Source organism: Phoenix dactylifera, unplaced genomic scaffold (genome assembly GCF_009389715.1).
Source record: "Phoenix dactylifera cultivar Barhee BC4 unplaced genomic scaffold, palm_55x_up_171113_PBpolish2nd_filt_p 000237F, whole genome shotgun sequence".
Classification (NCBI taxonomy): domain Eukaryota; kingdom Viridiplantae; phylum Streptophyta; class Magnoliopsida; order Arecales; family Arecaceae; genus Phoenix; species Phoenix dactylifera.
Window position 1 is genome coordinate 84670 of NW_024067736.1, and position 16910 is coordinate 101579.

The 16910-nt window shown below is 39.0% G+C and overlaps 2 protein-coding genes across 2 annotated transcripts; both read right to left on the reverse strand.

The window, feature by feature from the left end:
- Positions 1-12351: 12351 nt before the first annotated feature.
- LOC120105229 lies at positions 12352-12702 on the reverse strand. The gene has a single exon (XM_039117514.1). It carries the CDS (start codon positions 12700-12702, stop codon positions 12352-12354), a length of 351 nt encoding a protein of 116 aa, XP_038973442.1.
- Positions 12703-13720: 1018 nt separating this feature from the next.
- On the reverse strand, positions 13721-16218 carry LOC103711378 (exopolygalacturonase). The gene is made up of 3 exons (XM_008797496.4): positions 15522-16218; positions 15010-15341; positions 13721-14501 (listed from the first exon to the last, which is right to left on the reverse strand). Exons 1-3 carry the CDS (start codon positions 16103-16105, stop codon positions 14020-14022), a joined length of 1398 nt encoding a protein of 465 aa, XP_008795718.2. The 5' UTR covers positions 16106-16218; the 3' UTR covers positions 13721-14019.
- Between the last annotated feature and the right edge of the window lie 692 nt (positions 16219-16910).

The window sequence follows — 16910 nt, forward strand, 5'->3', positions numbered from 1 at the left end:
TTATGTTTATTGCTAGAATTTGATTATTTCATAAAATGTTTGGTGTTATCTTCCAATACACCAGGTCACAACAACTAGAAGGAAATACCCAAATGATATTATAAGGGCAAAAGGATCACAAATTAAATTTAATGCCCCATCAATCCAACAAGCAACATCACTGCATGTTGGTAATTAGCATGGTGTGGTTGAGTTGTGTGCTTTTGACAAAATGCAAAAAAATACAAGGAAGATTGTATTCCAAATATTTTATCGTACGAACTTATCGTACGATACTGTTCAAGTATCAAAAACAATTGCAGTATCAATATTGAGTTGTTTCTCATTTTTGAAGGTGTTTGCAATTATTTCAACATGAATTTAAGGTTCATATACAAGGATAAAATAAAATGGCATCCTAGCTTTAATTAGAAAAGTGTAATGGCAGGATTTTTTTTTTAAAAAAAAAAGTTATTGTACTTTGCCCAATCACTATTTATTCCTGATGATAACATGATGCTCGTGAGGTATATCAAGTTTTAACCATTGGCTCATGGATTACACAAATATCCTATAAATTCTACCATTCCTCTCAAACCATATCAGCACAAGGAATTGACAAGGATAAAGTAATGCCAAGGATAAAGCAAGGTTGGTGGCATTTGTGGCTGGTAGCGTCCGTTTGTTGGAACAAACAATACACAGTAGCCGTAAAACCTCCGCAAGGCAAATGATAGGAAGGCTGATGGATCCGTGTGAAAGGTGTTAAACCGTCGAAATCATCTCCAAACCTAGTTCTGGTATTCTTAGAAAGCACTGAAATGCTAAAAGAAAAATTCGGATGGTGACAATCTAAATGAAGCATACTCAAACTTATGACCCATACACGTCATTGTTATAGAGGGTGAGGATGTTTCTTAGTATTTGTGAGGTTTTGTACAGCGCGTCTAGTCCTACATTAAATACACAATCGATAGATTTGGATCCGTATACAAAGATAAAAAAATTTAAATAATATCTTTTAATTAATTTTTTTGGATAAAGTTGTAAGTTATTACAAATGATATTTGAGCAGATCTAGTCCATGGCTATATGAGTCTATTTAGGTTGGTTACGATTTTTATGATTGCATTTGAGTAGATTTGGACTCTTAACCTGGTGACGGTGCTATGGTTTAAACAGATGGAGGATATATGAGGATTTGTAAGAATATATGCGTAGTCCTACATCAGCTATGTACTAGATAAATCTTGGTTACTTATACGGAGCCAAAGAACCAAAATAATATCTCTAGCTAGTTTTTGGATAAAGTCCTTATAATATTTATAGAAGATATTGAGAATTGAATTTTAAGAAATATATATTTAATTAAAATTGAAGGAAGAATAATTTTGGCTTCACGGATTCATGGATTATCTTGTACCAAATGATCTCGAGTGAATGTAAGGTGTATTCGTGGATTTCCTAGCAAAATTATCTGTGTCCTTTCCATATATGACCCAGAAAAAAAATAAAAATACTTGGTATTTTCTCGGATCCAAAATCCGAAAAACTCATATAGAATATTTTCCGGTTTTCACGATAATTTCAAGTTCAATTATGCAGCGGATGAGATTTCCATGCACTCAGAAGTTAAGTTGCGGTGAGCCTATGGCAGGCTACTATCTAGGTTGCTGATCGTGCATCTGTTTGAAGATACGAAAAGCTCAGTTGGCATCATGGGATTGGATGGCATCTAACGAGGACCCGAGCACCGAGTCCCACCAAAAAGATAAGCCCAGTACATATAACAACGTCTTCGCATCGTAGCTTCTCTATTTAGACCCTTGCAGTTATATATATTTGGTAGCTCCACTTATGTGAGCGAGAAAAAACACGTTACGTTGTTGTTTTTATTTTTTTTTAAAAAAATTGAGATTTATTCAGTACAAAATAATTTAATTTATTATAGTCTTGGATGTAGGCAGCTGTAATTCTTGACGAATACACAGGATTTGTTACCATTAGTTTATTAGTACTGTACATGTTGGGTCTTACGGACCTCCAAACTCCAACTTAAAGAAAGTATTACGAATATTATATAGGATTTGATTTAATTATGTACAATATGTATTTTTTTATTATTGATGCATATTGTGTAAAAATTGATTCTGTCGTATTATATAGAGTTTGATTCTGTATAATAAGTATTTTTCGTTCTTGATGCACATTATGTAAAATTTAATTCTATCGCGGAATTTAATTCTATACAATATGTATTTTTCATTTTTAATATTGTGTGGGATATGATTTTTTTTATTTTTTGGTATATATATATATGGCTGTTTCATGAATAAAATAAAGAAAACTTCTCCTCCTTGGTGGAAAAAAAAATTATCATGGTGTTTTCAAATTACATCTTTCTTTTAGACGAGCAAAGTCCATGCCATTCTAATGCTATTCCAGAAATTTTTAACAAACAAATATAGAAATACTTTATAAAATATGAATTTCAAAGCACAATTATTTTTATTTTCCACTCGCCCTTGGCTTCGCGTACCACGAAAAGAACATGCCACTTCACTCGTCACACTTTCAAACATTAGGATTGTTATTTTTATTTCGATGCTGAACCAAAATTGGACCGGGAGGGGCTTGAAAGCATTTTCCTTGTAAATACGAGGGCAATATCGTACCTACGTGGCAGTGAGAGACATTAGGGTGCGTAGAATCGAACCTTTTGACGGGGGGTTCTATATACACCCCCCCTATTGCTAAGGACACCCCCCCCCCCCCCCCCCCAAAAAAACCAAAAAAAAAATATCCAAACTAACCTTTAGTGTAATTACCATATTGCCCTTGAAATTTTCTCAGTACACCCCCCTTCCTCCTCCTCCGTTTCGTTTTGAAAAGAAAAAAAAAAACACCCCTCAAACCCCCCTTAAACCCCTCGATCCATTTACATCGTTTAGGCGATCTTTGAAGGAGATTTAAGCCCCATTCGAAGCATGGACAAGCAACTAGTGATTTAGGACGAAGAATCGGCCGCAAAGGTACGTGTTCCACCTTGTTTCGAAATTTTTTTTTTTTCACGGTTCGTGCTCCGTTCGGCACTGGATCGCCGAACAAAAGGCTTCTGTTCGGCTGAACAGTGCCGAACAGAAGCCTTCTGTTCGGCAACCCTCAACCGAACTCTTCTGTTCGGCTGCACAGTGCCGAACAGAAGGCTTCTGTCCGGCACTGTGCAGCCGAACAGAAGGGTTCTGTCCGGCTCTGTGCAGCCGAACAGAATGCCGGCGACGAGAGGGAGAAGGGGGAACGGGGGGTTTTGGGCGTTGGCGAGGTGCTTTGGGCGGAACAGTTCAAAGGGAGACGGAGGGGGTTTGGCCGCCGGCGAGGTTTTTTGGGCGGAAGGGAGAAGCCGGCGGGTGTTTTGGAGGGGAAGAGCGGGGTGGGGGGGGGGTTTGGGGGGTGTAGAGAGCAATTTAGGTGAGGGGGTGGGGAGGGTGGGGGGTAATTTAGAAATTTTTAATTTTTTAGCGGTGTCCTTAGCAAATGGGGGGGGTGTAGAGAGTATTTAATTTTTTTTTAATTTTTGGGGGTGTCCTGAGCAATAGGGGGGGTGTATATAGAACCACCCCTTTTGACGCTGCCCTCCGAACTTGGATCCAGCAATTTATCCGAGCTTTTAACCTAGAATTACATGAATACCACGAGTCGGTAGCGCAAGGACAGACTCCCTCCATCCGTGGGGCCAATTAGAAGTTCCGGATCAATCGTATCGAGATGTTTAAGGGTTTAATCCTCTTTAATGGACCCCATTTATATAATTGGGAGGAAATCGAGGCTATAATTGAATGGAACGGTTGTCCCATTGTGATCCACGTCGGCGTTTGCCAACCTTTCCACCTCATTTGGCCCCCTAAGCTTTAGACCGACGGACAAAGGCGGCGGAGGGGACCTAAGGCTTAATTAGCAGATTAAATAAGGACCGAATGTATGTCAATGAAATAATGATATGGAGTAGAAGAGGTTTAAGTACTGGTCCTACTGCGGTCCTTGAACTGGACTTGCTTCCCAGGAGTCTCGTTCTCAAGAGTACTGAGCCTTTCTTTTTTGCATTAGAGGCCATCAGCCATCTGACTTGCCCTTATTATGAAAGCGAAAGCCTACACTAGTTTAAGATAGGTTTTTGCTTTTTGCTTTAGTGGATAGGCGGCCCGATGCCCGTATTCTAGTTAGTTGGTAGAGGAAGATTCGAGCTACTTAATAGGCTTTCGTTGTTGGCTCCCCGAATTTGAAAATTCAGCCCTATCATCTTATACTAGAGTATAGTATTTTTTTCTCTATCTAAATTATTGAGGCCTCAAACTCATCCGCTTATAAATTCTTTTGTGGATTGTAGTGGATGGGTGTAGTAGAAAGATTGCTCTCAACAAGGTATAAGGACTCATCTAGTTTGCCAATAAAAAGAAAAAAAAATATGGTCAACAAAAAAAATAAAAAAATTATTTAATTAATATTTTTAAAAAATAAGAATTTAAAAAATAGATTTTTATATTTTATGGAAAAAAATTATGGAGGATATAAAAAAGTTACTTTTCTATTAGTTGAAAATTGAGATTTTTTTTTTCAAAAATATCCATAAGCCATCAAAATTCATGGATAATATATTTGTTTATTAAAAGTATAATAAGTATTTCATATAACTTTCTTGGAAAAGTAGGTGCTTAACCAAATATAAACCACTCTGAAATATCACTTTTTCATGATCAACCAAACATGTCAAAACTATTTTTTCATGCATTATATTTCAGAAATAAACTTTCCAGAAAAAATATTTCAGTGTTTTTTTTTTTTTTTTTGTGGAGTATCAAACGAGTCCTAAAGATCAAAGTTAGAAATTTGAAACAATCTCTCATAAAGAAATAAGATTGCTTGTCTTTGATTCATTCCACATCTTAAAAATGACAGGAATTTCGAGCATTGGACCATCCTTTTTGGTCTCAATCGCAAACCATTGGTCTGAGTACGGACTTTGCCACCGAACTACCTCACTGCCATCCATGATCCGTTGAAATGGATCTCACAAATAAATGAACAGAGTACGCTTTGATTAATTTCCTACCCCGTTCAATCACCCATCAAAGCTGACGACTCTTGACTAAGCTATCTCGCATCCCTCTCCTTGAGCGAGAGACCATGATTTCCTACTATGGTTGTGGTTAATCATTAAAAACTTATTGATTAGTTATAGTGGTTTAATTATAAATAAGATAGGATGGAGCAGAATAAGGAGTATCCAAATTCTTTCTCAGTCTCAAATCATATTTCCTTTGATCACCTCTGTTTTTCCTCCACTTTTTCTTTTCTTTTTTTTTTTTTTGTTTTTCTGGGACAATCTTTTCATCACAGGTGTGCCCCTCATAATAAGCCGTTGAATGTGTGGACTTGGTTACTTATAATCAAAATCGAGTCTAGTAATTTAATTATACTTTTATTTTACCAAAACACTTTCTATTGTGAGGAATGATTTATTAGAAAATTCCAATATTTATGTGGAATACTCTTGTTACTTTTCAATCTAGCTACTTATATATATGCCTATCCAAAAAGGGTGTAGAAGGGTAAAAGAAAACAGATTGCAAACGTGGGCCAATCCCAGGAGTCACCACCCCACCTGTAAATAAGTTGAGAGCGTGACATGTACATGTTGCATTAGCATTGTGATTGGTAATTATAGGTACTTCTATTGCAGATTTGATTTATGTGAGGTTCTTTTCATAATTTAGATTTTATTTAAGTACTTTTAATCTCTTAACTTTTATTTTTTGGGTGTGGTCATGGTAGAGGCAGCTCTGTTAATGTTAGGCTAAGAGGAATCTAATGTTAGTGTAGGTCAAGATAAGATTGCTATATGAATAAGGTGTTAGGAGTGATCCTACGTTTGTAACAACTCAGGATCTCATATAAAATGGCTAGCTGAAAGATATTATTTGGATTTTTTAATTCTGTATAATACATTTCGGCTAGCTATTTTGGATAAAATCTTGAGTTATTACAAATTGTATTAAAGCGGACCTAGCCAGTAACCTATGTGGACCAGGAGATACTGTAGCACGGATCCATCGGAGCTGATTACGGGCTAATCGTGGTGTTTGTGATTAAATTTGAATAGATTTGAATTCTTAGCCTGATGAGGACGTCAGAACTTGAACGAGAGGAGTATGTGAGGATTCGTGCGAGCGTGTGTTTAGTTCCAGATCGGTTATTTGCTGAATAGATCTTGAATATTTATACAAGATCAAAGAACCTAAACAATATTTTCTAACTAGCCTTTTTGAATGAGATTTTAGAGACTAAATATATGCTCGCATGGTTCTTATAGCATCAAGCCCAAAAGGCCCATGTACAAAGAAAGGCAGTGGGCAACGAATCATGAAGGGTCTCTTTAAATCCTCTTGAATCTTGATGGATAGATAAAAGTCGTTGTTCCTGAAAGATGCACCTCCCCTCGCGTCCTTCTGTTTGAGTATACGTCGAGAGAAAGAGACAAGGCATCCATTCAGCCAGTTGTACCTATAGATCTTAAGTTACAATACAAAGAAAGTAATAGCTTTAGGGCCAAATGAAAGCTACGGTTTGTCAAATAGAAAAAAACCATGATTAATAAACCTCACCAAAAAAGATCAAGTATGATGGGGGCATCAATAAAAGCAGAGAGAGGAAAATAAAATATGTATACGAATATTTTTGTCCATAGAGTTGCGAGAAACAATTGCCCCTCTTTTTTTATTTATTTATTTTAATTAAAGCATATATTTTATACAATATGTATACAAATATATTTAATAAAATTAGAAAATAAAAGATTATAGAGTGCCCGGGGCAACTCCCCCCTCTCTGCCCCATATGGTACTTCCAAAATAATTGGCCATATAAGCAGCCATCCAATCTACAGCCCCATGAGGCCCTCTAAATATATACCTGACCTGAAAGGCCCCTCTATTCCTAGTGCCTCTCTCTATTTGGTAGACCAAATGTCCCTACTACTTCCACTTCTAATTTACCAACCAATGGAGAAAAAAATACTTTCTACGACCATATAATTGGAGCCTTGGTATGAAAAAGATCTCTGCTCGCATGATGCGTGAGTGAGGTGAAATATGATGATTTCTCTCGAAGTGATGAGTGAGAATGGTCTGTCGATTTATCAGCATGGATTGCGTCATTAGTTACAGCTGCCAGCCCTACCCAATACTATCTAATCTAGCATGCGCCAATCTATTTTCTTTTTTTCTTTTTTTTTACACTCTTAAATCTAGCAGTATATAATATTCTCAGATGCATTGCTAGAGCTCATAAAATGAGCAAGTAAACAGTAGCAAACATGAGATGATAACCACTGCAGGGGAATTTAGCACATCAATGCCTTCACCGTGTTTACAGAAATGTTCAGAATAATAGCAGACTTGATTCATATTAGCCATAGTTACTAAGTTATGTCAACATGATTACCATTTTTAATATATTTCGAATTTGAATTTGAATTTCAAACACCAGCCTGACTTGATTCATGCAATCATGAGATATGCCAACATGATTGCCATTTTTGGTGATATTTAGATTTGAAATGCGCCAAAAATGATAATTATATTGGCACATCTTATGATTATGACTAGCATGAATCAAGTCTACCATCACAGAACAGTTTCTCATGATTTATTTGGCTTAGGAACACATTTTCCTTGCAAGTAAACCATTTTGCATCTTTCATCGCCTTTTTCTTTTTTTTTTTCTCCTTTTTTCAAGGCAATGATTCGGGATAATTTATTATGATTTGTATAGCATAGAGAAGGCGTCTATTGGTTTAGTCGGTTAAGTCATTAAAACTATCTGGGTTTGAGTTCCATTCTCATCCTCATCTGCGGCAGCCCAACGTTTCCTGCCAAAGCCTACTCTAAGAGATGAGGGATTTGAACAACAGAGAATTTTGCCCATCTAAAATACTTTCGTCAAAGATAAGGAAACAGAAAAAAGTTAGAACAAAGCTGCTTAAATGCAATGAAATGAAAGAAAAAAAAACAAACAACTGTGGAAAACAGAAACAAAGAAAGAAAAGAATTGTCCAAAAATAAGGTTACTCTAGAGCTTGTTTGCTGATTCCAGATTGTGCTTTTGGATTCTCTAATCATCCAGTGGTGTGCTCGGCATAAAATTTTAGATTTGTCAAGCAGTCTACAATAAGACAAGTCATGTGAAGAAACCTAACACCGGTAAACCAAAACGACTGACAAATATATGATGATGATGTATAACATAAAGCCATAATCTTTTTCCAGGAGGCAGCAAAATTCCGGATGACAAAGCTCACACCATCAGAATGGCTTGAATCAACCAATTACTGCATCATGAAGCAAGAAGTTGGTGGAATGCTTAACATCATCCAAAGCAAGAAGAATGCTTAAGAGATGGCTCTCTAAAATTGAATAGCTTAAGCAACAATAATATGATGTCAGGGTGACCCATCACTGTTGTGGCTAGAATAAGAAAAATTCCAATAAAACATAGTTCTTGTGGGAACCGGCAGCAGAGCTTGAGCAAAAGATAGATGGGTTTGTCTCCAGATATCATGAACATAGCCAACGTTCAAGATAAAGGAGATGTCTATCCGTCCTTTGACATGCCCATCAGCAATAGAGATGGAAGAACACATGCTGGTATCACTGGCATTTGCTTATTTTCAACACCATCTATCCATCCTTTCACATTCCTACCAACAATGGTAGATGGCAGAACAAACTCTAGCATCTTTTTTTTTTTTTTTTTTTGGGTAGAAACGGCTACTCATTTCATATAAATCTAATATGAGTACAACCTGCCAAATTACGGAAAAGTAGCAAAAACAAAGGAGGAAGAACGTCTGAAGCAATCTCTAGCATCATTTGACATTTGCTTAGATCCAATACAAGGTATTCTAGGTACATAAAAAGCAATCTCTTTGTTCTTCTTTTTTTTTTTTTTGGAAGAGCAACCTGCGTATAAGCATCTAGGCTCAAATACTTGGGGATACACAATCCTTACTAGAACCTACAACCTTTTGTTACTGAGTAGAGGGATGTGATTGCTATGCAAAGCCCCCATTAGTCAATCAAACTGAAAGACTAGAGATCTAAACAAGTTATGACTTTGTGTTCCTTTGGTGGTTGTACCCTTTGGCTTACAGAGGTCCAGGGTTTGGGTCTTGAAGTGGTGTTATCTGCAAGATTTTGACATATATACAGGTGGGACTTGCACCTCTCCCGGTAGTCATATACGGGTGGGACTCCCCCCCTCCAAAATAGAAAAATAGAAATTAAAAAAAAATCCAATTGTTTCACTGGAGAGAAAAAGGCTGCTCACATTATTCTATTCAACCAAGTCCTGTTTAAAGGAGACGATATTATGATAAAAATTAAACCCTGGAAAAAAAAACATCTCCAACCCATAATCCTGATGATACAGAAATTTCAGGACATCTTATAAACTAATAATTGCATCCATTTGTATGGTTGCAGTTGGAAATTGCAATTTCAACAAAATGACAACCACCTGCACAACAATAAACTTTAGTGAGTATAATAGTGTTTCGGCATCCAAAGCAACTGAATACTGTCACTTTTCAGACAATTCAAACAGCAAGAAGTTTAAGTACTGAAGATCTATTGCAACGAATTCTGCATAGAGAATCCATCCTACTGTTGTTTTAATAGTGCCAGAAAAGTCTGTCAAAGTTATTAAACCATGAGGTCCAGAAGGCAGAAAACCTCTCAGTGCATCTAAAAGAAACAGCTTAGATCCCCCCAAAAAAGAAGAAAAACTCCCCCAGTTAAAAGAAGAAGAGGAAGAAAAACAAGAAGAAGAATCTGTAGTAAGGCCACGTGGTTGGCACATTGCCAGCATCTAAGAATGCTTTTGTAGACTGTTACATCCAGAGGTAGTCTAATTATACTTAGCAGCTTAGATTTATTCTAGCTAGAGCTGTTTATTACAGCAAAGCACCTTAAGTAAATCAAATCAACACAGGAAGTCTCAGATTATAATTCTTCCATGAGGTTGCAAGATTCTGGTCGATCAGGGCATGCTCTCGCCAGCAACACCATTTGCACCAGCCAGCCATCACATCATGCACATGGAAGTAGCTGGAGGGCCTAACATCATCCAAAGCACAAGGTGAATACCAGATGGACTCCAGTGGTCATAGGCAAACACCATTGTGGAACAAATATGTCAGAGATCAAATCCTTGATCTTGAATCATATGGGAAAGATCAGAGAGAAGATGCAGAAATGATCCTCTCATAATCATCAAAACAGAAAGACCAAAGCAATATAAGAGATGTCTATTTGCTGAGAGGAAACTCCTTCTGATGGTAATGTGATGGCATGGTTAGGTCCCAGTCCACTTGACCAGCCCGACCTAGATGCTGGACCCATACATGTGTCACACACGATGAGCAGTAGTAGATTTCCGATAGAAGTCTGCTACCAGATTTGGGGCGTGACATATAATGTTTACAATCCTCTCCGCTACATATTGCAGACCTTGAGGAAGAGACTCCAGCGCCTGAGTTTGACTCCACTTTAGCATTATCCTTAGAGTGCCCTTGGCCTCTTTTAAAAGATTAAGTCTTAGTGTTTTCCTCAAAAAAGGAATTAGAAAAAAAAGATTGTCCTCAAGGCTCCTTAACAATAACAACTCTTCAAAACCCAAACCAGCTATTATGTGCACAGCAAGTCACTAGCGCAATCCAACTCTAGTACTCGTCATAAGGGCAGATTTTTTGCATCCCCAAAAATCCTCTCAAACTCCTCAGCTACAATATCTTAGCTGTTGCACCATTGCAACATAAAATGGTAATGGGATTTTAGGAATCCAAATAAATTCGAATAAAAGGTGCTTTAATTTTCTGGATATAAAACTAGAAACCTTGTTTTTCAATATTGATGATTTCTATTCTAGTGACGCTTAATGGTGATGGAAAGAATATATGCCATATTCTCATTTGAGAAACCTATTTTCATATACTTGACCTCGATAAAAATCTCACAAGACATCAAGAAACCAGCTCTACTCTACCCAATGTATTGCATCACAAAACTTCCCCTCCAAAGGTAATTAAATGATAAATGGGAACCTCAAAGTCTCTCTGGAACTCAAGCCTTTAAGCCATTTTCAAATCGAACAGCACGCCTTCTCATCATGTGTCAGCTTTATGTAGCCTCCCTTGTCTTCTATGAGCATCAAGCCTGGAGTTCCAACAGTCCTCATCTTTGATTACAGGGTCAGAAGCAAGAAATTGAATGCCTTCTTCCCACAGATTTTCAAGAACTACCACTAAGGGGATTGTGCCTTATGATGCTATCGTAAAGAGGACAGGTCCAAGGATGCAAGATCTAACCAGAGTAACCTTGCAGTAGAAAAAAAGAAATCTCTACATAAAAGTTATGAACCATGCTGTCAATAGGTCAAGCATAGAATTTATCTGCATTACATCCAGTTGCACAAAATCAAGGATCATGGAAGTACCATCCAAATGCAAGAGAGTTGGTCTCAGTCCCCTTGCTAAACCATCATGTTGTTGATGGGATATTCCATGCTTAATGGATTTTTCTTGTGCTTTCTTACTGATGCTAATTGAACTATACCAAGCAACAGCGAAAAGACAGACTCCACATAAACCTTTTCCAACAAAGTGTTTACAAATACGTATATACAATACAATATCTCCACCCATGGTTATACAGGAACTCTGTATTAAACGTTATCATCATAACTAACAAATCAAATTTTCCTTTTTATCAACATTGCAATCACACTGAGAAATCATATCCAACCCTGTTGGAAAAACAGTCCTTTTCCACTACTTGCGCCTATTAATTGTTAGATCCTAAAGATATGGGTGGAAGCAGAAATGCGTAACTTGTATAAATGGGATGCATGTATCTTCCACAATGACCAATAGAACTGCATAAAATTATAATCAGAACTGGTGCGAAAATAATAACTTTTCCATATAATGTGATACAGGTGCTGTATCGTCATTAGCAAACCTATGAAGTATAAAGCATTCCAGAGTTTTCCAAAACAATCATCACATTCATCCGTTCAATCCCTGAAATCAGAGACGGATATAGAGATCTTAAATTCGGAAAAAAGAAAAAAAAAAGCACAATTTTCGCAAAATACAGAGATAGATTAGGGTTGCATCCAAATCCCGCTATCAAATTACACAACCTTTGATTTAATCAACCCCAAATCCCCAATACTCCCATCATCACAGAAGAAAAATAGAGAGAGAAAGAAGGCGAAACCTTTACCGGGACAGACCGAGGGAGGCGATCGGGCCCGCGATCACTCATCGGAGGCGACCTGCTGTTGCTGGAGGCGCTCGAGGGCCTTCTGGTGGGCCCAGGTCTCGAGGGTGAGGTCGGGCTTGGCGTTTAGGCCGACGCCGAGGATGATGATGGTGAGGAAAGAGGTGATGTAGCAAGGGAGTTCCCAGTCCTCCCACTTCCGCGACTCACCCGGCGGCGGCGGCGTCCGGTTGAAGAGGTACCCGTTCGGCCGCTCCTGCGTCCCCGGGCTCGTCCACCGCCCCGCCCCCTCGCCGCCACCGCCTCCCCTCGTGCGCACCGCCGCCCTCACTCGGCTCCTCAGCATGCCGGCCGCCGCAGCGATCGCTTTGGACGGAGGTGGAGACATCTCGGATCGGATGCGATGGTTTGCCGGAGTTAGCGACCAGAGCAAGAGCGAGAAACAAAGCGTAAAGCCCTTTGAACGCTGGGATAGATGGCCTTCAGCTTCAGGTTCCTATCACCAAAATGGTGAGTTAACCGTATGGTGGCTCGGTGAGTAAGCTACTAAGCTTGAATAAACGCACAGAGTCAAGGCGTGGATTGCTGTGGTTACTGATGGCTGTTGTGACCTGTGACATTATTATATAATATCTATATACTTCTATATATATTACATAATATTTATACACTTCCATACATATTATAATATATATATATATATATATATATATATATATATATATATATATATATATATATATTAAACAATTTGTAGATATTGAGGTTGGGCGGCTTCTCAAGATAAGCAATGAAGGTTCCAAGTAATTTGCAATATAATAGGTCCCATTATTTAATATCCCAACATCGCTTGATCTATCTGGAACCTGAGCTTCGGCTGAACTGGAGGGATGGGTACTGGATAGAGTCAGTGGAGTATGATTTAATGGTTTGAAAGGATTTATATCTAAGCACAATTTGGAGCATTTGAGGTTTGAATCATGACTTATAAGATGTTTGCAGGTGAATTAGCATTGCACATAGCTTGATAGTAATTTAGCAAGCCTGTATTAGGAAAAGAAAGAAAGTTTAAGTTGAATTAGATCCAACATTAGGACTAAGACAATTCATGCATCTAGATCTACTTGTGAAGTAGCAGGTAACATGGGGACAAGATCAATTTTCACAGTTTAGTGATGATTGAGACCTTTTAGACATTAGTAGCATCACAAAATTAGTGGCATGATTCCAATAGCTTTGTAGATAGAAGTTTCACATAAATAACTTGTTTATACTTTATATTTCATGTTGTTTGTTATGATATAAGATTATCATATCTATATTAGCAAATCACTTGTATAATCTGCACCAATATTCAAAATTAAATATAAAAATAAAATAATTTAAAATATAAATATGAAAGAAGCTGAAAGCAAATCAAAGAATCTTTTTATAGAAACAGTACAAATGAAACATCTAAAGGAAAAATGGGACATTATTTCATGGACGCATATGATCCCATCAAGGATCTATAGTTACTTAGCATTCATATAAGTTGCACAGGGTCAGCATCAACGTTACATTGCAGCTAAATCGCGTGCAGGGAGAAACAAAGAAACGAAGCATGCTCAATCGGGAGAGAAAATTATTACCACCAATCATGAGCAAATGGTAATAAATAAAAAGAGTCAAATTGAAATCCTTTGAGACCATTTTTTTTTTTTTGCTAGTGGACATCTGAGAGCCATCCCTGGAAAGAGAGCTTGTTTACAGTGGAAGGTCTGAACTCAAGAGGGTTGTTCCAGCCTTTTGAGTTGCTCTTAGACCACCTCATCTTCACATTCTCCATCTCCAGACCTGAAATATACTCCATCATGACTCCGCCCATGATGTGATGAACCAGGCCCTGACATCCAGGCCTGTAATCATACAACCCACCTGGATAGCGGGTGGTTCTTCTATAAGTCAACTCGACATTTTTGAATCTTAGATTTCTAAGAAGTCCACCACCGGAACCCGCTAGGAACACTCCATTTTCCGACGTTGCTGATATGTTTACAAAGAGGATATTGGAGATAGACCCAGCTTTTGAAGTTGAATTTCTCGGGCAGGTTGTAATGTAAATAGGCTCAGCTCTTCCCCACCATGAAGGATCATAGTATCTTGTGCTTATTTTGATGTTAGAGAAGACAATGTCATTCACATTTGCTGCAAGTATATGAGCTAATATTAGTTGAAAACAATGACCAGTTTTGCTCTTCTTAAATAAAAAATGGGACCAGTTTTGCCAAGCCAAATTTATTCATAGAGCCTATTCCAAATTTATTCGCCGCTAGATGCATTCCTTCAATTCATAGAGCCTATTCCAAATTTGTTAAGACTTCGGCTATATTTTATGATAGAGTATCATATGATGCAAACCTGAAGGTACATCGTCCTGGTTCTGTTTTTATAGGTCATCAATGTAGTCAAATAATATCACTAAGATGATGACAGAATGGAGTGCTTGTCTCTAATTAGATTGGCCCTTATTAACTGCCATCTCAGTCAGGAATTTAGCATCAACCAGCTCGGGATTGAAGACAGCTTGAGAGCCGGAGTTAGTTCCAATAATGAGACGATTCCTAATTGCAAAATTAGATCAAACATCTAGTCCAAATAGATCTCTATAACTAACTACGTAAACTAGTAATCATAAAGTTAAAAAGGAAAATACCTCCATCACGTATCTGCATAGCAAGCCCTCTATGTGAATCCACTATATTGATATTGCTGAAGAAGAACCTTCTGAAATCAAACCAGCTAGCGCTTCCAAGCTTAATCGCACTAGATTTGGTACGAATCCAACAGTCTGTCGCTGTTAAGTTATATACAGGCCCCGTGGAAGATTTTGGACATATTGCATCATCTCCGGTGTCAATATGACACCTTGTGATGACTGTGTTGTTTGAATCCTCGATGTCGATGCCATCATTGTTGGGTGAATTAAAATCTCCATAAATTGATATATCGTGAATCAACGTGTTATCGCACCTGACTAGATGTAAACTAAAAGGGAAAAAGAATAAGATACTACAAACGTGACATTTAATAAACTAAGACCCTGTTCCGATTAGCTCATTTTAGAATTAGCCTCAATCTACTAGTGCTGCAGAATAATGGCCCGTTTCTTTAAACCCAAGAAAATTTTGGACGATGATTGGATTTGGGAAGCATTAGAAGACTGACCACCAGTAGGCGGGCTGGTTGAGGTTGATGTCCCAAATCCGAACGTCCTTGGAGTCGATGAAGCCCACGAGGCGGGGGCGGCACTCGTCCCCGAGGCACGCCCCCGTCCGGTTCCAGCTTACCATCACGTTCTTCCTTGGGTCCCTCCGAACCACGAAGGCCTCCCCCTGGCCGTTGATCTCCCCGCCCCCCGTGATCCCCGCTCCGGTCGCGTTCTCCGCCAGCACCACGTACCACCGCGCCGCCTCCGCCGGGTAGTCCGCCTCCCTCGTCCCCCCGAGGATCCGCGCCCCCTTCTCCACTTCCAGCACCACCCCCGACCGCAGCGCCACCGTCGCCGTCAGGTAGTGCCCGCCCGCCGGGAACCGCACCCGCCCTCCCCCCGCCGCGCCGCACGCGTCGATCGCCGCCTGGATCGCCCGCGTGTCGTACCGCCACCCGTCGCCGACCGCGCCGTAGTCCGTCACGGAGACCACGGCGCCGCCAACCGATCCCCGGAGCTCGATCGCCGGCGGGAATTGGGCGAGGGTGGAGATCGATCGGGAGAAGTGGAGGGCGAGGAAGAAGAGTAGAAGAGCCGCCATCGATTCCGATTTCCTAAGGATTGGGGATTTCGCCGTGCTTACGTTCTCCACATTGCTACTTATTTGACTAACGCCGCGATCTTTCCCATAACCTTTCCCTCCTTCGCTTTGCGATGATTTATATAATCCGGATCGGATTGTTCCGTCGGGACGAGATAAAAATGGTGGAGCCAGCGTGGCAGCTGGGACCAAGTGGTCAGTTAGCCCAACGGTCAAAGGCCCATCGATCGGATGGTTCGGATAATGCTTTTGGGATAACGGACGGTGATGATAACAGGAATATTAAACTCGGACGGTGATGAAGGAAAATGTATGCTTCACGGGACTTCTCTCTATCGGGTGATCAGATTAAGACCTGTTTGTTTTCTAGCATCATAATATATATTGGCAACAGGATAACATATGGCTTAGTCTATCCAATATTCGTGAACTTAAAAAATAAAATATTAATTATCTGTATCTTAATGATATTTTTCTTTGTTGTTGTTAATTGGTGGTGGACTGGAAATATTAATTTTTATATCTCAATTATTTATGTTGCTTCACAAATCAGCTAAAAATTATCGTGATCAGGCCCAGTTCCGATTAGCATTAGTTGAAACTTTAATTCTATCAACATCTCTTTTACATTCCTACTACTTATGCTTATTATGCACGTAAAAAGGAAATAATAACACATATGCAGGCATATGTGCCTGTCTTACACTCGTAGGTGGGTTAACTAGGGGCTTCCAAGCAAGCGGCCCAACCTCGACCCGACATTAACTCAGGATAATTGCTTTGAGGCAGTACAGCCCAACAAAAG